The sequence below is a fragment of the Mobula birostris genome, chromosome 6, assembly GCF_030028105.1.
Source record: "Mobula birostris isolate sMobBir1 chromosome 6, sMobBir1.hap1, whole genome shotgun sequence".
Taxonomy (NCBI): Eukaryota; Metazoa; Chordata; class Chondrichthyes; order Myliobatiformes; family Myliobatidae; genus Mobula; species Mobula birostris.
In genome coordinates, this window is record NC_092375.1 from 131233399 (window position 1) to 131256934 (window position 23536).

A 23536-nucleotide genomic window follows, 5' to 3' on the forward strand; every position below is an offset into this window, starting at 1 on the left:
AGGTGAACTCTGACACCCCAAAGCCCACATGCATCCAGAACAGACTTGTACTCCAAATTTGGACTGTTGTGTTTTTCTATATAAAATGCTGCTTGTTTTGGTAAACCTGTTAAGACTGTTAAAAGATAACATGTTGCTTATACAGGAAGGGAAAAGTCAACAAACACCATCCTTTGGAGCAGAAAGCAATATTAAGATCATTTTCATTTCGTTTTTCAAAATCTCCCAGCAATTTCCCATCTATTTGTGTTTCTGTTGATGCATTTGATATTGATTCGCAAAGACAAAAAATTCTGCCTGTTATGCTACCCTGGGATCTGGGGACTTCCTACCTGTACTGACCATTGTCTGTAGCCCTTGCTTGCATGCAGTCTTGTTTAAAGAGCTTCCTGCCGCTGTCGGAGCGAAATGCCTTTCTGTGAATTTGTTAATTTGGATCCTAAATGAAAATGCATACTAAGCAACTTGGGGTAGTGCGGGGGGGGGGTAGGGTGGGGGGCAAACACACTGGTTTGTTTCTTTAAAATGTTCTTTCTTCTTCCATTCTGTTCTTACAGGAAACTAGTTTTCAGTCACCCTGTTTTCCATTTTGAAAAGAGTGAAAATTGTTTGATCTGCATTTATATAAAAAACACAATTGAATTTTTTTAAAACATGTTTGACTTGTAGCATTTATCTGTTAATGGTATTACTTTAAAGTATCCCTTTTTCCCTCTACACAGTGAGCTTGGCCACTAACAGGCTGATAGGTGCAGTGGCAGGGACCATTCTGGCTCTGGGGGTGATTTTTGGAGGAACTGGGTGGGGAATAGAGTAAGCATCCTTCTTGGTCTCCAAGTCATTGGTATTGGTGACAGTGTGTGTGCGCGTGTGTGTGGATGTATATGTGTGTACGTATGTGTGTATATATGTGTGCGTGTGTGGTACACGTTAAACCTGAGGCCTCTGTGCGTTTTGTCTTATTGGCTTTCTGTTGGTGTGATTGACTGTATTTCTACGTCATGTGATTGACCCGCGTCTGTAACGTGATTTTTTTGCTTGTGTGGTGTTGAAACCCTCTCCTTTCTGGGACATGTGGGGCATTAAAGAGGGGGGAGGGGTTTAAATAATGAGTAAAGGTACAAAGGAAGGCACAGTAGCATGAGTCTTTTATTTCTGCTTTCAGGTGTGTCAGGTATAACAGGTTGCCAAACAACTAGCTCTGACTAGGCCCCAAAGCCCTCTTGCATTGAAACTCTCAGTGGAAGGAAATGCGGCAAGGACGTTTGAAACCCACTCCAAGTTCTAGTCTAGTCATCTAGACTAGGTGTTGAGAGGTGGACACTGGCCCAAGGTCTGACCTGTGATCTCGCATCTCCTCCAAATTACTCAGCCGAGATCTGCAAGAGTAATTCTAATCGGATTGAGAATGGGGATAAAGGCTTCATCCTTCTGATCTATGTTTAAGCCCACCCGTTCTTGCGATCACAACTCGTGCATGGTCAAATTGCAGGAGTTACACCCAGCAGAGACTGCAAAGATCGCAGGCACTCCACCAAGTAATGTATGGTGTTAAACAAAAAACAAGTACCAGGAACAAAATGAAATGAAACAGCAGAGTAACCAGTTAATGGTAACGTAGCAGTCACTTACTAAGTATTGCTGATACAATTTTCTTTTAACTAAATTAGATTCTACAAATTGACTGTGAATGAGAGGAAATCACTGCCAATTGGGTTGCCTGGCCAATTGTACTCCTGTATTGGCACAACCAAGTTCTTCAGTCACACGCACAGCTGTCATTTCCATTGAAGTGACCCGGATGTCCATTGAGTTGGTGGGTGTAGCATGCTGCACACTGGGCTCAAGCATTCCTTTTCCTCCAAGCTCCTTAGCTTGCAAGGCACCACTATGCAGTCCAGAATCAGTATGGCAACTGTGATTGCTATTTTTTTTTGTTGCAGCACTGTTTCAGCCAGTTTATGGCTGAAGTGAGAGTGTTGCATTGGACTAGTGTACCCCTGGAAAGTCTGCCCTCCAACTTTTAAAAAAGCTTCTTCCAATCCGTTGCTAGTGAATCCGTTATTGGAGGAGCTTGTTATGGCCTTGTGAATGTCCCAGCTTTCAAATCTGTTAACAAATGTTTTCTGACATTTTTATTAAGTTAATTCATTTCATTTAACTGCAGACTTAACATTATTATTGAGAAAAAAAGAAAATTCCCAAGGAAAATATCTGCACAGGTTAAATATTTATATAAATGAAATATATTTTTAAGAGTATTGTCCTAACCTTTTAAATAATCATAAATAACTACTAAGAGCTCACTCTTTCTTCACCTCTTTTTCCATAATCTACTTCTTTCTTTTTAGTCTTGTTCTTATTTTACCCTCTCTTGTTCTCTGTAGCTCTCTCTGACCTGCTGCTCTTTTCTTTATTGACACCTCGGAAAGCCATAGAAGTGGTTGGGCATATCTGTGGCTGTACAGTTGTCAGTAGCCACCTTAGTTAAACACAGTCTTCATTCGAGAACTCCCCTATTGGATCAAAGGGTCACTTAAAACTCCAATCTCTTTTTCCTTTAAGCTATAGACTGGAAGAGAGTCACTTCATTGATGAACAATATGTATTTTGCATGGTGTAGTGTTCAACGGTGAAATTTAAAAAGTTTGATGTGCAGTCATTTATAATTAGCATAAGTACAAATTGTTTTCCCTCAAGTGTACCTTGGTGGTTGGTTCTTATGCTGTTTCTTCCCATGATCCTTTATCACAGGTCCTAGCGCCACCAATCTTATAATAGGGTCCATCGCAGGCGCCATCCTGGTGGCTGCTATTGTCCTTGGGGGGACAGGATGGGGTTTTAAGTAAGCATTGTCGCATGTCTTATCTTCAATAGCTATGGCACTACCTTCTGCTTACAACACCAAGTTTTGAGGTTCTGCTGCAAGATCCAAACAAGAATAATCCTGACTGAATGAATGATTATTAAAATGAATACAAAGTGTTTAAAATATATTTTTCTCCTGTTTCTCTCTGAAACTTTAAAATCTAGCCCAGATATAGGGAGAAGCATTCTTTCTCTTTCGGCTAATCTGCAGCAGAACCACAGACGATTTGGACTGGCCCAGCTCAGCTTGGTGCATGTTTAATTATCATTTATGTATTTTCTACAATATCCGTAAACCAGCACATCTGCAAAGTGCTATTGATGCTTTGATCAATAGTTGGGTGTGGGAAGGAGTGAACATTGGTTGCCTTGAGATTCTGCACGAGCATATACAATTTACAGAGAGGCACAGAAACCTTTTTATTTTGGGAGCACATATTGGGAGTAAGAAAAGTGAATTGGTGTACTGTTTGTTTCTTTATACTCAGTTGTAATATTGGTTATATAGTCAAGGGATAACACTGTAGTTGGCAATAATGCTGCACTCCTTGTCATTGACCCTATGGGTTTATTATATTCATAAATCTCATAGACATATTTATAACTTTGTAAATTACTTTTCCAGTCTGAGTGGTTATCATACTTAAGGGAATTACTTGTATACTTCATCACGGTTGTGCAAGTATGCCAGTCACTCTCCAATTGAGGTGTCCTTTAACAAGGACAACGTATTTAGGTCTTGGGGCAATATCACCAAAGAGTGAGCTCAGAACCCAACAAAGATTTACGGAGCAATCCTGAAGCTTTAACTCTGAGACTGTTGTGTAAGTTGTTAGTGGTACTTCAAGCACTGAATTGTTTCCAGCACTTTTTCCAAGCTGGAGAGCAATCTGTAACATCAGAAGCAACATGGGAATGCTTGAGATGGAGGGGCTGGTGATAGGCGATGGAATTCTAAATAAAGCTTCCACGTTAAAGAAGCCTATGTTAAAGAAACACACTTTGTTGAAGAATGGATTCTGTATTTTAGGAGAAGAAAATGGTAGGCATGGTTTTGTATTTTTTTATATTTAATTTTATCTTTCCTGCTTTTGGAGACTTAGTAGGTAATTAGCACAGACTGAAAACTCCTGTAAATTGGTTCCATTGATGTTAGGGCCTGGTGGTACCAGGCACAATGGAAGGCTCCGAATATGAAGTTATTCTGTTTCTGGAGAGGAGAAACTTAATTCTTGATTTTGTATCTTCTTTGATATTTCTCCTAGAACTTGCTGAAAAATTTCTGACTTTGTCTTTTCAGGTCCAACAGAGGCATATATCAAATGTAGCCTAAGCTATCTCAAAGTCTTCCAAGTCTCAGCAGGCAGGCAGAGATCTGTAACCTCTGCCTTGTCCCTATTCAGAAGCTTTATGTCTCTCGAATGCAGCACGGTCATCCAGAGTGAAGCAATAATTAGTAATTAATATTTTTGAAGACTCACTCATATTTCCTAATCAAACAATTCTCTGTTTTTATTCTGTTTATTTGACTTGAAAATCCCAAAAAGATTTGGATTCCAAATCTGGCTCTTCCAATTTGATGCACATTTGAATATATTTTACTTGTTTCTTGACTCACTTTAAATGTAAATGTTAACTGTAGGTATTGATAACAAGTGGTTTGAAACATGAAAGATCTAGTCAGAGGTGCTGCACCAGTAGCAAGATGTTCTAGTGCTTCTGACATGGGACCATTTGTACTGAAATGGTTATTGTACTGCTGATGTATGGTAAGGGTGCAGAGATGTTGGAAAAGATGCAGTGGAAGAATGTTGCTAGAACAGAGAGATTAATAACCATGAGAAAGGATTGAATAGGCTAGAGCTGTTCCCTTTAGTAAAGGGAAATTTGAAGGCTGACCCAGCAAATGGTGAAAGTGTCTGACAGGGGAAATTGAGAAACACATTTTCCTTCAGAGGCTCTCAAGTGAGATGATTTATCTGGAGTTTAAATTCAAGCAACAGGCTGCCGGGCTGTGTTAATTATATTTAACCAATCACTCGTTATAAAGTAAGAATAGCAAAGCATATCAAAATTTATCCCCCAGGAGATCTAGCAGCATGTGTCCCATGAAATGTTTCCTTATTTATACCTTTTCTACCTTCACAATTTATTCCATTGTGAATCGATAGGGTTGGTTCAACACGCGACACTGGAATACTGTACAGGCTAATGCCTGCAGCCCTCTGGTGAGGGAGTGCCATACTGTCAGAGGAGTGTGTGAGTGCTGAAGCTGCTGCTCTCTGGGCAGTACCTCAGGACTGAGGATGATTTACTCCCACTCCAGGCTTTTCTGGAGTTTGAACCTCAGATGAGCAGGAGGTGCCAGATGAAGCAGGGAGGTGGGTGGTATGCATGAAGCTAGGGCTCTTCCAGTATTTATATGGGGCTTCTTTGTGCTCCCAGATTCAAGGCTCTGTCTGCCCTTTCAGGTGAATTTAAAAGATCCCAAGAGAGTGTGAATCTTCCCTGACGTACTGAATCATTTACCTGCAACTAAATGAGAGGACCTAGTTCTATTTCATTTCTATTTTTGGGAACAGGGCAGACAGGAGAGAACATAAGAAATAGGAGCAGGAGTAGGTCATCTGGCCCGTCGAACCTGCTCTGCCATTCAATAAGATCATGGCTGATCTGACCATGGACTCATCTCCACCTACCTACCTTTTCTCCATAACCCTTAATTCCTCTACTATGCAAAAATCTATCCAACCATGTCTTAAATATACTTACTGTGGTAGTCTCCACTGCTTCATTGGGCAGAGAATCCCACAGATTCACCACTCACTGGGAAAAGCAGTTCCTCCTCATCTCCATCCTAAATGTACTCCCCCGAAACTTGAGGCTATATCCCAAGATGCCATTACTGAAGCTGCTCAGTTAGCATTTAGTAGAGGAGGAGGGACCGAAGTGAATGCCAGAAGAAATGCTGGAAGCAAACAGGACATCAGTTACGTCCAAGTCTGCCCGGACATCAATAAGGACAATTACAGTGCCTTGTCTTGAATAGAAATAGGTCAAGTAAATTGATAATACAAAGGTAGGTGGGAAAGTAGGTTATGAAGAAAAGATATCAATAGCTTAAGTGTGGTATTAGAGTGGTGGTAAATGGAGTTAGAAGAATTTTGGTAGGGATATTTACCCTCTCGTCTTGAACTTGAACCCTCTAGTTCTTGATTCCTCAACTCTGGATAAAAGAATCGGAAACATGGAACCATGGTTATTACGCCAAGGACAGTTAATGACCTTGTTCCAGCTGTGAGGGGTTTTGGTGAACTCACTTTTGGAGTATGGCATACAGTTTTGAGTTTAAGCAAAGTCATGCTTGCTTTAGTAGATTTTGCACTGTAGATTCACTAGTTCAGTCACTCCAGTCAAGGGATTGTCTTGGGAAGAAAGGTTGTATACTCTGGAATTTAGATAAATAAATGAAAAGAGATTGATTTGTTCCTAAGGGGGTTTGCTAGGGAAACAATGGGAGAGTCTAGAACTCATGTTGGGAAGGGTGGGTTCTGGGAAAAGGAATGCCAACTGCAAAACTGAGATGAGGAGAAATTTCTGCTGTCAAGTTATAAATCTTTGGAATTTGCTACTACAGAGAGGATGCTGAGATGAGAGCTATAAAGAATTGGTTGGAAGGTTATAGAGTTTAGGCAGGTAAGTCCGAGATCAGGTGTCCTTGGTTTGAGTGAGGTTGAGGGGCTGAATGTCTTACCCCTGCTATTACATGGTTGTTCAAAGTAAATTTATTATGGTAGGATTAGCCTCTGGTGTAGGAAGATGCAACATATTTGGAGACTTCGGAAAGGAAAGGGAAGCTAGTCAGGGTCAAAAGTTCAAAGAATGGTGAATTCAGACACTTGGACATAAGATCAGTGAACGTGGACAGCAAATACGCAGCTTTTCAGGTGATATATTAATTGTTTTAAAATGTGCAGGACACAGCTGTTGACTATTATTATGTAATCAAAGTCCTACAAATTTCTGCTGGATTATATTGTGCCCCATGTGTGTGTACATGCACACACACACACGCATACACACGGAGTTAATATGTAGATCTTTTCAAATAGGTAGCTCAGTACTCTCAGAAAATGTATTTAAGAATATTTTGATTGAGGTGAGTCTCCTGCGAGATTAGGAAACAACTGAATCATTGTGAGCACTGGTTATTATCATGATTCTATTATCATCTAATCTGAGCTATTCTGTTTTAAGGTTTAGATCAACTTTAAGGTTGTTACATCATAAGTAAAGGAGTGCTCCAACATTAGTGATGGTCTGGCTTGCTGGTGCTAGATATCTATGTCATAGAATGCTAATTCTTGTTTGTTGTATTATCTTCCATGATGATGGAATTAGATACCATAGAGACTATACTCTTTGGACATGACTGTCCTTTCAGACCCGCCTCCTACTTTCTTTACCCCACAACTGGTTCCTTTTCAGATTTTATCGAAGTCCCTTGAAAGTTGTTATTGAAACTGGGTTCACTAGTTTTAGGACAGCGCTTTACAGGTCATGACAACTGGTTGTGTGAACTGATAACATCTTACCTCAGAACTTTTCAATAAATATCTGAAAGGTGGGAAGGTAGAAAGTGAGAAAAAGCTGAAGAAGAACTTAAGAAATAGAAGCAGGAGTTGGTCATTTGGCTCATTCTGCCTGCTGAAGCTCATTGTTGATCTTTTAATTTAGTGCACTCTCCTGTATTTATTTTAAACTTAAGTCTCTTAAGATTATTTTCTCTCCTGAATACACTCAGCAACTGAAGCTTCATTCTCCTCTTGGGCAAAGAAATCTAAAGATTCACCACTTTTGAGGTGAAGAAATTCCTTCTCATCTCTGTCATGAGTGCCTAGTCCCTTCTGTTGAATTGGGGATTGCTACTTCATAGAGTTATACAACACGGAAATGAGCCACTCGGACCAAATTGTCCATGCTGACCATGACACCCATCTGTGCTAATCCCATTTGCCTGAAAATGGCCCATATCGCTCCAAAGCTTTCCATATGTTGATTCAAACATTGTCATTTTAAGCACTTCTACCACTTTTTCCTGCAGCTCAATCCATATATCCATCACCCTCTGTGTGTGAAAACTTTCCGCTCAGATTCCCTTTAAATTTTTCCCCTCTCACCTTAAACCTATTCCCTCTACCCTGGGAAAAGACTATGACCATCCACTCTATCTATACCCATGATAATATTATAAATCCTAAAGGTGACCTCTCAGCCTCTGCTCCAGGGAAAACAGTCTGAGCCTATCCAGTCTCTCCTCCTAACTCAAACCCTCCAGTCCAGGTAACATCCTTGTGAATCTTTTCTGCACTCTCTGTAGCTTAATAATATCCTTCCTACAGCATGGCAACCTGAACTGAATCGTGATTCTAAACACCCTGCCCAAGGGAGACATCAGCTCTGCATCTCCACTATCCAGAATTTTGTGTGTTTCAATGACATCTCATTGTGTTGCATTTGGACTGTGGTGCCAATACTTGGGGTAAGGCAGCAATTGTGTGAGTTCATGAGGGCAGCATTTGAAGAGCACTGTATTCTGACTCAACTTGGATGTTTCTTGAATCAAGCCCCACTTATTTAATGTCCTGGTCTTCAGCCTACAGAATCTATTGATGGATCCCTTTCCTTTCTGATCTTCTGAAAAGCCAAACCTTTACCCCCCACTCTCACCCTCCGAAGTGCAGTCTATTCACTCTGAGAGCCTGCTGAACAACATTCTAGGGCTCTGCCATTTACTGTGTGCTCTGCCCTGGTTAATCTCCCCAACCTTCCATCTTCCCACTGGCACTATTTGCACACATCCTCTTTGTCTGTGGTCTGACCTTCCTTCGAGCTTTTAGCTAGCAAGCATCCAGCTATTGAAAAGTGCTATATAAATGCAAGCTACATGAAGGCATTGGACAATATGTGGGACCAGCGCCAAAGCATAAGCAAGAAATACATACCCAATTTTTTGCCCATATATAGAACAATGTGATTTGCGTGGTTTACACTTTCTGCTATGATATCCTGTAGTGGTGCTTTGATCTTGTGTGATGATTCATTGAGGGGTTGCTACACCCTTACCTTTATCCTCCTCATCTTTCTTCCAAAGAAGTAGTAGTATTCTAAAGGCAAGATGACGCAGCGTGGCTAACAAAAGAAATCAAAGACAACATAAAAGCCAAAGAAAGGCTGTATAATAGAGCAAAAATTAGCAAGAAGCTACAGAATAGGGAAGCTTTTAAAAACTAACAGAAGACAACTAAAAAAAGTAATGAAGAAAGAAAAGGTGGAATACAAAAGTAAGCTAGCCAATAATATTAAAGAGGATAGCAAAAGTTTCTTCAGATATATAGAGAGTAAAAGAGAGGCGAGCGCAGATATCGAACCACTGGAAAATAATGTTGGAGAAATAGTAATGGGGGACAAGGAAATGGCAGAAGAACTGATTTTTCATCAGTCTTCACTGTGGAAGACACTAGCAGTATGGTTGAAGTTCAAGAGTGTCGAGTGTCAGGTGTCAGAAGTGTGTGAAGTTTCCATTACAAGGAAGATGGTTCTTGGGAAACTGAAAGGTCTGAAGATAGATAAGTAACCTGGACCAGATGGTGTACTCCCAGAGTTCTGAAAGAGGGGGCTGAAGAGATTGTGGAGGCATTAGTAATGATCTTTCAAGATTCACTAGATTCTGGAATGGTTCCAGAAGACTGTAAAATTGTAAATGTCACTCCACTCTTCAAGAAGGGAAAGAACCAGAAGAAAGGAAATTATAAACACGAGGAATTCTGCAGATGCTGGAAATTCAAGCAACACACAACAAAGTTGCTGGTGAACGCAGCAGGCCAGGCAGTATCTCGGGGAAGAGGTACAGTCGACGTTTCGGGCTGAGACCCTTCGTCAGGACTAACTGAAGGAAGAGCTAGTAAGAGATTTAAAAGTGGGAGGGGGAGGGGGAGATCCAAAATGATAGGAGAAGACAGGAGAGGGAGGGATGGAGCCAAGAGCTGGACAGGTGATTGGCAAAAGGGATATGAGAGGATCATGGGACAGGAGGCCCAGGGAGAGGGGAGGAAAACCCAGAGGATGGGCAAGGGGAATAGTCAGAGGGACAGAGGGAGAAAAAGGAGAGAGAGAGAGAGAGAAAGAATGTGTGTATATAAATAAATAACGGATGGGGTACGAGGGAGAGGTGGGGCATTAGCGGAAGTTAGAGAAGTCAATGTTCATGCCATTAGGTTGGAGGCTACCCAGATGGAATATAAGGTGTTGTTCCTCCAACCTGAGTGTGGTTTCATCTTTACAGTAGAGGAGGCCGTGGATAGACATATCAGAATGGGAATGGGATGTGGAATTAAAATGTGTGGCCACTGGGAGATCCTGCTTCCTCTGGCGGACAGAGCATAGGTCCACACTCGGGTTAGAGGAACAACACCTTTTCCTTCTCCCTGGGCCTCCTGTCCCATGATCCTCTCATATCCCCTTTGCCAATCACCTGTCCACCAGCTCTTGGCTCCATCCCTCCCCCTCCTGTCTTCTATCATTTTGGATCTCCCCCTCCCCCTCCCACTTTCAAATCTCTTACTAACTCTTCCTTCAGTTAGTCCTGACGAAGGGTCTCAGCCCGAAACGTCAACTGTACCTCTTCCTAGAGATGCTGCCTGGCCTGCTGCTTTCACCAGCAACTTTGATGTGTGTTGAAAGAAAATTATAGGCCAGTTAATCTCAGTGGTTGGGAAAATGTTGGGGTCAGTTGTTAAGGACTTGACTTTTGGGTACATGGAGGCACATGATAAAATAGGCTGTAGTCAGCATGGTTTCCTCTCTTTTGGAATTGTCTGAAGAAATAACAAGCAGGGTAGACAAAGGAGAATTGGTGATTGTTATATATTTGGATTTTCAGAAGGTCTTTTGACAAGGTGCCACATGAGGTTGCTTAACAAGTTAACTGCTCATGGTATTACAGGAATGATATTAGCATGGATAGAGCATTGGCTGATTGGCAGGAGGAAAAGAGTGGGAATACAGGGAGCCTTTTCTGGTTGGCTGCCAGTTCCACAGGGGTCTATGTGGGACCATTTCTTTTCACATTATATATAAATGACTTGGATGACCGAATTGATGCCTTTGTTGCAAATTTTGTGGATGATACGAAAATAGGCGGAGGTAGTTTTGAGGAAGTAGAGAGGCAACAGAAGGAATTAGATTAGGAGAATGGCAAAGAAGTGGCAGATGGAATACAGCATTGGGGAAATATATGGTCATGTGCTTTGGTAGAAGAAATAAATGGGTAGACTATTTTCTAAATGGAGAGAAAACTCAAAAATCTGAGGCACAAAGTGACTTGGGAGTCCTTGTGCAGGATTCCCTAAAGATATGGTGGAGAGTAAGGCAAATGTGATGTTAGCATTCAATTTAAGAGGGCTAGAATATAAAAGCAAAGGTGTAATGTTGAGGCTCTGTAAAGCACTGGTGAGGCCTCACTTGAAGTGTTGTAAGCAGCTTTGGGCCCCTTATCTAAGAAAGGATGTGCTGACATTGGAGAGGATTCATTGGAGGTTCATGAAAATGATTCTGGGAAAGGCTTATCATATGAAAAATGTTTGATGGTTCTGGGCCTGAACTCACTAGAATTCAGAAAAATGAGGAGTAACCTCACAGAAACCTATGGAATGTTGAAAGGCCTCATTAGAATAGATGTGGAGAGAATGTTTCCTGTGGTGGAGGAGTCTAAGACCAAAGGACACAGCCTCAGAATAGAGTGGCGTCCTTTTAGAATGGAGATGAGGAATTTCTTTAGCCAGAAAGTGGTGAATCTGTGGAATTCATTGCCACAGGCAACTGTGGAGGCCAAGTCCTTAGGTACATTTAAGGCAGAGGTTGATAGATTGTTGATTAGACAGAGCATGATGGAATATGGGGGGAAGGCAGGAGAGTGGGGTTGAGAGGGAGAATGGATCAGCCATGGTGAAATGACAGAGAAGATGCAATAGCCAAATAGCTTAATTCTGCTCCTATGGTCTTCTGGTCTTGTGTGGTTTTAGATTGAGTCACTGCCTGTAGAATTGGTTGCATCTGGAACTGTGTTGCTTCCGGTGGTTTTTCACTTCGCTGAGTAAATTGACTGCTGTTACGTACTGGAAGCACCACAGCAGTTGTAGTGTGCAAAGTCAATTCATTGATGGAAACAATTTGAGAATATAAATTTGACATTTCATATTTTTTCTTCTTGTGACATACAGGAGGCCTTTGGGCCTGTCAAATTTACACTGGCTCTTGGAGCAACTCGATTAGTCATTTTCCCCTCACTTAATTCCCAATGACCTATTCACTGTCTCATGTCCATCATTTTGTCCTAATTGTGCTTCCACTCACCTACATCAGGGGCAATTTACTGTGGCCAGTTAACCAAGCAGCATGTCTTTGGGGTGTGGGAGGAAACCCACATGGCCACAAGCAGAATGTCAAACTCCACTTAAGACAGCACCAGAGGTTAAGTTCGAACTGGGCTTGATCCTGACTGTTTCTTTGAGTATTTCCAATCGTTCCCATTTCTCAGATCTTGCTGCAGCAGATTATCGAGCCAAACAAGGAATCCCTGGGATTTTCTGCCGTGTGGGCTATCAGATCCTAAAGATCTCCAAGATTGACTTGCAGGGAGCCCAAAGTAAAAGGTGTCGAGTGTAACCATGGTGCTCCTCTCCCAGCTTCTGTTTAGTCGTGGACTGCATGGCTGGACAGTGTCCGAGGCAGAATCAAAATCTGCAGGAGTAAGACAGAAAACAGTGGGTGAGAGTGGAGAAAAGTGCAGTCGAAAGGCAGTACACAGGAGAGGTTTGGACAGGAAAAACAGCAGGAGAATCAGGGAGTGAAAGAAGATCCCAGTTGGTGGACTGTGAAAGAAGCACTGAAAGCAGAACCAGAACTGGAGGAAACTTTCTAGCAATGAGGTGCAAAAGGCAAATACAGAAAAGCAGATGGTCTAATTGGAGGAAAATGTATTTTTAGCATTTATTTATGGTGTTCAACTTCAGAGGCAATGCTATATTTCCTTTTGAGAAATGCATCCATTGATAGAGTGGTTGAAAAGATATGATGGGTGTCCTTCATTAGTTGGGAGATTGAATTCAAGAGCCATGAGGCAATATTTTAGCTCTATAAAGCACTGGTTAGACAATACTTGGAGTACTGTATTCAGATCTGATTGCCTCATTATAAGAAGAATGTGAAAGCTGTAGAAAGGATGCAGAGGAGATTTACCAGGATGCTGCCTGGACTAGACAGCATGTCTTTTGGGCGTAGATTGAGGGAGCTAGGGCTTTTCCCTTTGGCGTGAAGGACAATGAAGGGTGAGTTGATAGAGGCTTAGATCGAGTGGATAGCCAGACACATTTTCCCAGGGCATAAATGGCTAATACCAGGAAACATAATTTTAAAGTGATTTGAGTAAGGTATAGGGAGGGGGGAGTCAGAGGTAGTTTTTTTTTTACACAGAGAGCGGTGGGTGTGAGGATAGATAGATGGTGGTAGAAGCTGATACATTAGGGGCATTTAAGAGACTCTTAGATAAGCAAATAAATGATAGAAAAATGGAGGACTGTGTAGGAGGGAATGGTTAGCTTGATCTTAGAGCAGGTTAAAATGGTGACACAACATCATGGAACAAAGGGCATGTACTGTCCTGTCGTGCTCAATGTTCTATGGTTCCATGACACCTTTAATTTCCATGTTACCTATTCTCCCCAAATTTCCATCCACTCCACCTAGATTTTACTTCTCACCTACACAGTATGGGCAATTTTACAGTGGCCAATTAATCTACATCTGCGTGACGTGGGAGGAAACTGGAGCACCATGGTGAAACCTTCATGTTCACAGGGAGAACATGCAAACTCCACACCGACAGCATCTGAGGTCAGGATTGAACCTGTGTCCCTGGAGCTGTGAAGCAGCAGCTCTGTTAGCTGTGCCACTGTGCCACCAGCATTTGTTGCCTCACTGAGGAGGTGAAACAGGCTGCATCAACTCATGGAGCACAGAATAGGCACATTCAGATGGTTTTTCGATGAACCTTTGTGGAACTTTCTAAACATGAATGCTCTTCAAAGTGCCAGGAAGCTTTGGCAATTTGCCAGATTTGATGGATCCATTAGCGTGATTCCCAGTTTTCCCACATGACTTGGAAAACCATACATGAAGACTATAAGACATGAGAGCAGAATTAGACCATTCGGCCCATCAAGTCTGCCCCACCATTCGATCATGGCTGATTTATTATCCCCTCAAACCCAATTTTCCTCTTTTCTCCCTGTAACCTTTGATGCCCTTACTAATGAAGAATCTGTCAACCTCTGTTTTAAATATACCCAATGACTTGGCCTCCAAAGTCATCTGCGGTGATGAATTCCATAGATTTATCCTCTGGCTAAAGGAGAAGATTAAAACAAACTGTCATTTCCTTGTGGTTTCACCAACTGCTGCCCTCTATCAGAGGGAGAGCCGCAGGAAAGCTAATAGATTAGACCACCTCAATCCCAGAAGATCCAGGCCTGCAGGATCTCACCCTAAGCCCTTGCCTTCATCCTTATTGTCAAATTTCCCCATTTATTTGCTCCTCCTCAGCTCCATTACTTTCTCCCTTTCCACACCACACTCTGTAATCCTAGTGCTCCGTAAATTCCAGCTTTCCTAGATCTCCATTGCTCTGTTCATTGGCCAGGATTTTGATCCTTTGGGTCTGGATCAGTTTTTTTCCCTCTCTGTCTGATTACACTCCTGTTTAGCACCATGGGATAGTTTACCAGGTAATGATGTTGTTTAGGTGCTGCTGAACTACTGTATTTGCAGGAGGTGTACGGAGAATGGGTTTGCGTCCACTCATTGGGGGGGGGGTGTCAGGTGATGTTTGCACATAGAGTTCTGGTCCCTGGAGTATGCAAAACCTACGCTGCATCCCCCCACTGTGTTAGGCAGTGTCTGTATAGTACCATTCCATTTAAAGGTACTTGCTTTTGGGATCTGGGCATCATTGGCCAGGCTAGCATTTACTGCCCTTGGTAGTATATTGCTGGAGTCAATAGAATCGTACCGTATGAAAATAGGAATTTCAGTGCAACAATTCACTGCAGTCTTACACTAATCCTGTTTTTATTCTCCCCGCGTCTTCCCTGCCCCGACCCCGCCACATTCTACTACTCAGCTGCATACAGGGGCCAATATACAATGCCCAGTTAACCTATCCATCCATGTATCTGTGGGAGGTGGCAGTAGACTGAAGCACCAAGAGTAAACCCACGTGGGAGGACATGCAAACTCCACACAGTGCCGGAGGTCAGGATCCTCCATCTATAGTCCTCTATCCACATCACTCCCATAGTGCATTGCCAACATTCTTGAACTCTAGTTGTTGAACAGCTGTCTAGCTGCTTCCTTTAACTAATGAGCTTCTTTGTTCCAATGATTTGTGGCCTAGACTGTTAAAATGGTGTAAACCTAGCCCTATCATGGCCTCGTAGTAAAAGAACACAGGGAGAAGATTTGGAGAGCAGGACAAAGCCTTGGAGGTAGAGGCCACACCAAATCCACAAAATCTCACAGTGAAGGAGTACTGCTCTGTGTAATATGTAGGCTTTTAGGTTAGTTTTAAGGTTGAGACCCTTACTCCCGGGGTGGGGGTGGGGGGGTGGAACTAAAGCTTCCATGGCATTATTTCAGATTGCTTAATAAAACCAGCTGGTCATTATGGTTGGTAAGACCTTGCTATGCATAACAGTCACAAGAAGATGACCTCCAAAGTGTTTTAATGTGGCCCAGTGTCAGGGAAGAGCTGTTTAATTCATTTGACAATAAGACAGTAATGTATCTGCACTTATGAGGGAAATCCCAGAACAGCAGAGAGATTTGTTGCCTGGAAAATATGTCTCCTTTGGAATCTTATGTCTGGAACATAGGTGCTTCCTGGTGGGACAGGTTGGGAGTGGTAGCCTCAGTAGCCATGTGAATGTTCACTGAGTTTATCGAAACACATTTGACTGATGGATACTTGGTAAGAGTTGGTATTGCTGCTTAAGGACTCTATGACAGCTGATTTTAACCTTGGCCAATTGGTTTACCGTCCTGTTTGAAAGGTGAACAAAACGTGTTACTGTTTACTTAGATGTGTCGAAGATCCAGCTGTGTAACTGAGCCATAGAACACATTTGCCAGCCTTATGATCTGGGCTGCAGCATCAGATCATAGGGTCCCTTTTAAAGCCATTAAAGTCGCCAGAGATCTCACGGGTGAAGAAGACACTACGTTGAGCTTCAATATGGGAGAATAGGCACTCTACAAATATCACTGGCAACTCCAATAGGATGAAACCCTGGAATTTTCATTACAATCATGTTCTGTTTCTCACTGCTTTGTCTCTTCTGCCATTGGTCTACCTCATATCACTGTTTACCTCCCCACCTAAAAAATTAATAAATGTGCATGATATAGGTGGATAATAAACTGTCAAACAGCTTTTTTTCCTTCAGCTGTTTGCTTTATAACCAATATACAAATGTAGTTAAAAATAAAGAAGAGCACACAGCATTTTCAACTTGCTGATGGTTTTCTCCTGAGTTGCTGGTACAGAGATGTGACCAGTACTGAAAGACTAACAGCTCCTGTTATACCTCGAGACTTGCCTCATCTGCGGTAAGGCTTGATCACGGCAAGAAGTAGTTGCAGAATGAAATTGTCTTAATTGCAAAACTTGGTGGAATTGTACGCTAACTCTTGATTGTCCACAGAGTTCATGATCTTTGGTATCTTCTTTCAGTCACTTCTCACTCGTTAAAATCACACCCTCTCCAGGTTTTGTTTTGCATGCCTTTTCTAATGGTATTGGGCATGTTTTAGAGGAAGGAGAAAACAGTAATAGGTAGGGGTGCCTTAGCATGAGGCCTTGCTTATATGCCCCACATAAAGCCAGAGTCTGGGGAGGTTGGAGCACATCCCTTCATTGCTTTGTGATGTCTTGCTGTTTGAAAAAAATTATTTCCTCCCACTCCTCCTCCTTTCTCCCAGGAGAATGGACAGCCGGTATCAGCGTTAAATTTCCAAGGGGAGGGAGATGGGTAACTTGAAGCCAGTCAGTTCCAGTATCCAACATGTAAAGGCCACGGCTTGTCCATTTTCTAGGGATCCAACCATAGATGTGGTGTGTAAGTGTAATCTTCATTGTGTTGTGCTGCTGGGCTTTGCCTCTGCTGTACAGAAATCCTTCAGTCTAAAGTAGTCTGAAATGAGAAGCCCCAAGCAATGAATCCCAAGCAAAGCCATTGATTGGCCTTTTCCAGAGACATTGGCTGTTGACGGTAAAGCACAAAGTGACAGGTTGCAAAGAAGGAAGGAGGGAAAAACAGTATCAGTCACCCAAGCACAAAGGGGCTGGGGGTCCTGACCTGGTCAGTTGGTCTCCAAACCTGTCGCACCCTAGCACGGCAGAGTGCGTTGGTTTGTAACTGAGACGCAGCTGTTTGTTGAGCTGGCATGTTTACTGGTGGTGTTGTGGAGAAGCACAGGGAGGAGTTACTCAGCTTCCCCCTGCTGTCCTGCACAAGGAGGAAGGGAGAACTGGAGGGATTATACCACCCCCCCGGCCCCAATGTTCTAGGCACCAAATCAGCAGTGCTCTGGGGCAACAGATGAGATACCACAGTACTCGCTTCATTTGTACTCATAGTTCTGCTGAGCTTTACCAATTGCAAGTAAGAAAAAAGCATTAAAACCTAATACTGAGATTTATCATAATTAGATTTTTATGTGCTTTAAACCTCCGTCCACAACCAATTGTTTTCATCCTACTTTTGTCTTCTATGGCCTTCATTGTAATGCAAAGGGCTTTAGGCTGGAGGAGTGACTGTACTCTGAAGACAGTGCACTAGAATGCAAGCTAACTGTGCACTTACTAATATGGTTTCTCTTCCTCCACTGCCCTGATCCCCTCCCTGATTGTGTTTTCTCTGTGCCCTGCGTTCGCAAGAAATGTCAAGAAGAGAAGATATGACCCCAGCCAGGCTGGTGCGATATGAAGAGAGACCAAGCGCCACCTCCTGGACTCTGCCCCTTTGGATTCTGGGTACGACTACTGAGCATAAACTGTCATGGCTTGGCGCGCAGTAAAAGAAGCACAGGAATGCAGGGCCAGTACACAGTGTTGTCTCATAACTTGCACTCCACTTGTGACGAGGGGAGGCGGAAACAAACTCGGCAGCCAGAGCGTGGCCCTTTTTCTCTCAATTCTTCCCCAGCTGACCACCCCTCGCCACCAACCTCCACAGATCTCTTGGGAGGGTGAGGTGGGGAAGGGGTGGACTCCAAGTACTTTCTTGGTCAGAGTATAGTTGAGGAAAACTGGACTTCCTCCACACCTCCTGGAAGCCTGCTGTGACACTAAGGAGGCTGGTGACCATAAACTCAACATTGCCCGAGATCTTGCAGCGCATGGGGTTCCTTTTCCTTTTTACTTTGGTTCCCGGAGCAGGCAATGCTCTTCCACACACATGGTATTCTCTTTCCAACGGTACCAGCGTGGAAGTGAAACAAATAAAACACACACACAAAAAACAAAATCAGAGGGAAGGAGTTAGCGTTGCAGCACCTGTCGACAGAAGTCTTCACAGCACATTTTGTATTTCCATGGAAGCTTAAATGGTCGCTATCTCCATCCAATCTCAGGTTCATCTCAGCAGTTTGTGAGCTGCCACAGATTTATTTTCTATCTGGTTTATAACTGGGGCAGCAATAGGACACTCTGTCAAAGGGAAATGATATAGGTTGTATAGATTTTCTCACTGCTGTGTATTTAGTGTCAGTCTATAAGCAGGTGTTTTTTTTTAATGCTTGATCATTATTCCAGGTGAATGTCAACTCCCTTACTTCATGCTGAATAACTACAACTTTATATATGGGGTTTCACTGAAGCTTTATCCCACCCACAGCGTGTTACGTATTCTGCCTGGATCAGCTTAAAAGAGGTTGCCAGTCCTCTTTGGACGACTGAGGAAATAATGTACTGACACTCAATTGTGAATGCCCAATAATACAGGTTGCTAGATCATTTTAGTTCTGCTGTGATGTTTCTAGAACCAAACAAAAAATGCAGCTCCTTTAATCGATGGAAAAATTATTTACTTACACTATGTACAGTACAAGGAAAATGTAAGTAAATTGTCGATGTATCCCTCTTCTATTTCATTCTGCCTTCATAAGAACTGCAAGCCTGGATTGGTCAGTGACATTTCATGCTCCCATTGGACTGTGCGCGACCCAATAGTTTTCTGTTCACTTTCTGAGCACGTCACACTGCACTATGCACGGTAAGGCATCTCTATGGCATGGGTGTCAATTAGTACTGTTGGGTGCCAGTGGAAAGGAAGAGTAGCCATTGAACTTAAAAAAAAAAAAAAAAAATCAAAAGTGAATATTGTTTAGTTTTATTCCGTTGCTGTCAGTAGAAAGGCCGCAGATGGTGGGGGATTGGCAAGTGCAGTGACGTAGCAGAATAACCATCTCCCCATCGGGATCTGTCCTCTCTTTTATGTTTCCAGTTCAAACTCAAAAATGTACTCTCCCTTTAAGCAACTTTGGTAATTAACTCAGGGTGCTCGGAACTGAACAGACAGGATTTGCACACTGGCAATGCTGTCAGGTAGTGTCTCATTAGATTAAGCAATGCTCTTGTTATTGTATGCGGCTGTATTGTATCCATGTCGGAAATCACCAGTGGAGCTCTTCCAGAGTCAGTGTACACTGTAGCTAGAGTAGTTGCTGCCCAGCTGATAGATTTTTGCCTCCAATTTGAGTCATCCCAGTCCTAAACCAGGGTTCGACAAGAGCTGTGTTACAGAGAGTATCTCACCTCCCACTTGGGACGCAGAGTGTCGAAGGCTGAGTGTGAATGCAAAATGGAGAAGCTCCGTATCCTTCCTCCAGCGCAGCCATTAACCAGCCTTCTTAAAGGGAGAGGCACTCACCAAATCAGAGTCTTCGTGGATGTGATAAGTATTTCAGTCTAGAATGTAAAGTGTGGTTTAAAAATGTAGGACATATTAGAGAATATTAGTTCTATATATGAACAGAAGTGCTAAAGCCATCTTTGATTACTCATTCTGGTTTGATGTAGTGTGAACGATTCTATTGAACTGCTGCAATCTGTGGGCTGGGAGCCCTTCTTGGGAAGTTCCTGGATATTGAGCCAGGAACAGGAAAATGATGATGATCTCTTAATGTATCAGTTTGTTGTGGGACTGGAAGAGATGATCTTCCCACATGTCTGCTGCCCTTGTCCTGCTGAATGGTGGAAGTTATGGAACCAGGAAATGCTAGTAAAGAGACTGGGTGAATCCTGCAAGTGCTTGGAGCCAGTGTGTGCCAGTGATGGAGGGTGCACTGTTACCAGAACTTTAGAGCTGAATGAGATAGGGCTGTGTTTCTGCTGCAGATGACAACAGCAGTCTGTCCCTTGGCAAACCATTAATCAGGCCAACTTGCCACATTAGTGAGATAAACCCAGTGATTGACTGTCCCAATCATCATGCCTAGTCCTGAAAGCAAGCAGAAGAAGAAACCAATTCTCCTTGCCAGGGACATTTGGACAACTTAACCCAAACCAGTGAAAAGTATCCTTAGATGATGCTCCATTGTGTTTCCAAGCCATTACAAGGCTATTTACTCCAGAGCTGCCCCAGTTTTCTTAGGGGGTTTGCACCCTGAACTCTGCCCAGCAAACTGCCCCAAATCCCCTACCAGTCCCCCAGCAATTTTGTGACACCCAGCTTCAGGTGACACAATTGTCTGACACTTGACTGTCAGTCATACCATCTTTGCCATCAACATTTTCTTAACTAATTGAATAACAAGTATTATTTTTAAATGTCTATAAGAATTTTTGTTTTTTCCCCTTTCTCCTGAGTTGCACCTGGCACCGCAATGAAGTTGAATCTTCATTTCTGAGGAACTCTGGGGCAATTGTGGAGGGTTGGGCGGTCCAAGGTCCCTCTCTGTGGCTTGGTAACCTCAAGAAAATGGGATCACTCAGCATGCAACCTACTGAGGTCAGAGTGGCCTAGATAGTATCTGCACCTTGCCATCTGAACGGACACCTGCCTTGCCCACCATATCTTCCCCTATACAGCTGCTGCTTCTGTAATATATATAAACATTAGTCATTCTAGCGATGACAAAAACCTTGGCTATTACTGGGATGCTGCATGTAGTAACATAATGAAGCTTGGATCATCTGCGTTGAGAAATTCAAGAATAATCTCAGCAGGACTATGCTGACAGATGCATGGGGAAAGAAGGAAAGATTAACAACTACATTTTTTTTATTTACTATGCAAAAATGTGTATTGCACACACCTATCCACATAGAAAACATGGTATGAACTGAACTGCTATATACTTGAAAATCGTGAAGGAAATGTTTTTTATATACAATTATTAATGAGATGCCATGAATTGAATGTCTGAATCAATCTTTAGTAAGATGACAGCACCAGGTTTATTTTCATTAAAGATCACCATACTAAAAGAGAAAAAAATGATATGGCTAATTTATGTTCAGTGTTGATATTTCTCTGTGTAAGATCGCCAATCTGGCCATGGAGGAGATCGCCTGTAAATGCAAAAGACATTAAAATTTAATAGTGTCCAATTAACACTGGTTGACAAGCTTCGTACCGGTGAGTTCAGTGTATGGGGGTGGGTGGGGGAGGAAAGGGAGAAAATGACTGGGTGATTTCGATACACCCTCTGCTGCAAGGTATATAGGACCACAATAAATCTTTGTCCATGTGTTAAGTACCTTAAAGAGACTACATGTCTGCACCACATCTCGTTCCATGGCAAAAAAAAAACCAAAATAAAATTATGAGTTCTATTACATAATGTATGATTGTTATTTGCTATCCAGTGGATTGGAAACAATGCTGAGTATGATCGGTGTCTCTGTGGCAAACCTCGGCAAAACTCCAGTAATCCAGCATTCATTTATTTAGGATTCATTTATTTAGAGATACACAGCTTGGAGTAGGCCCTTTGAACCCCACCACCACAACAATCCCTAACCTAATCATGGGACAGTGACTGATTTAACATACCAGGTACATCTTTGGACTGTGATAGGAAACGAGCCTCCGAGGAAAAACCCACGCATTCCACGGGGAGGATGTACAGTGACCCGTTACAGACAGAGCTATAATAGTGTTGTGATACCCTCTACACTTCCGTGGTGCTTCTTTTAGGGAATGCTGATGGTTTGGCGTTTGGCATGTTAATTTGTCAGGAGAACATGTCAGGGGACCACATTGTGAATGAGTTGTGGAGTTAGGTACAGATTGCAAGTCTATTTCCTACTGCCTTTAAACTCACCACCGGCTTCAATGCAAAATGGATCATACTGCAGCATAAAATGTAAGAAATAGTACAATATGTTGGGGTATCAGTAGGAGTAACATGCAGTAATCCAGAAAATCTGCTAGTCTGGCACCAAAGCCTCTAAAGGTGCTCGAGTTTGTATCATGTAATCCAGGGGCCGGCAACCTTTTTGCCTCTGTGGGCTGGATTGCATATTAATGAGCGGACGGTGGGCCGGATAAATGCCATAAAAACTTAAAATATGGGAATTATCCATTTGAATACACCTAGTTATGTTTTAGAAACATAGAAAATAGGTGCAGGAGTAGGCCATTCGGCCCTTCGAGCCTGCACCGCCATTTATTATGATCATGGCTGATCATCCAACTCAGAACCCTGCCCCAGCCTTTCCTGCATACCCCCTGATTCCTGTAGCCACAAGGGCCATATCTAACTCCCTCTTAAATATAGCCAATGAACTGGCCTCAACTGTTTCCTGTGGCAGAGAATTCCACAGATTCACCACTCTGTGTGAAGAAGTTTTTCCTAATCTCAGTCCTAAAAGGCCTGAGTCCTAAAGGGCCTAAAAGGCCCTTATCCTCAAACTGTGACCCCTCGTTCTGGACTTCCCCAACATCGGGAACAATCTTCCTGCATCTAGCCTGTCCAATCCCTTTAGGATTTTATACGTTTCAATCAGATCCCCCCTCAATCTTCTAAAGTCCAACGAGTACAAGCCTAGTTCATCCAGTCTTTCTTCATATGAAAGTCCTGCCATCCCAGGAATCAATCTGGTGAGCCTTCTTTGTACTCCCTCTATTGCAAGGATGTCTTTCCTCAGATTAGGGGACCAAAACTGCACACAATACTCCAGGTGTGGTCTCACCAAGGCCTTGTACAACTGCAGTAGTACGTCCCTGCTCCTGTACTCGAATCCTCTTGCTATAAATGCCAGCATACCATTGGCCTTTTTCACCGCCTGCTGTACCTGCATGCCCACTTTCAATGACTGGTGTATAATGACACCCAGGTCTCGTTGCACCTCCCCCTTTCCTAATCGGCCATCATTCAGATAATAATCTGTTTTCCTATTTTTGCCACCAAAGTGGATAACTTCACATTTATCCACATTAAATTGCATCTGCCATGAATTTGCCCACTCACCCAACCTATCCAAGTCACCCTGCATCCTCTTAGCATCTTCCTCACAGCTAACACTGCCGCCCAGCTTCGTGTCATC

At 42.7% G+C, this 23536-nt stretch overlaps 1 protein-coding gene across 5 annotated transcripts in view; it reads left to right on the forward strand.

The window, feature by feature from the left end:
- adam23a (ADAM metallopeptidase domain 23a) overlaps positions 1-21629 on the forward strand; it is a 163621-nt gene extending 141992 nt beyond the window's left edge. For 3 of the 5 annotated variants that reach the window (XM_072261324.1, XM_072261327.1, XM_072261325.1), the window contains 2 exons: positions 17921-18016; positions 18797-21629. In XM_072261324.1, the coding sequence (XP_072117425.1) occupies positions 17921-18016; positions 18797-18909 (209 nt within the window). In that variant the 3' untranslated portion in view covers positions 18910-21629. Of the gene's footprint in view, positions 1-557; positions 619-2754; positions 2846-17920; positions 18017-18796 lie in introns of those variants that run through there. The other 2 variants (XM_072261326.1, XM_072261330.1) reach the window with 2 other exon arrangements.
- The last annotated feature ends 1907 nt before the right edge of the window (positions 21630-23536 follow it).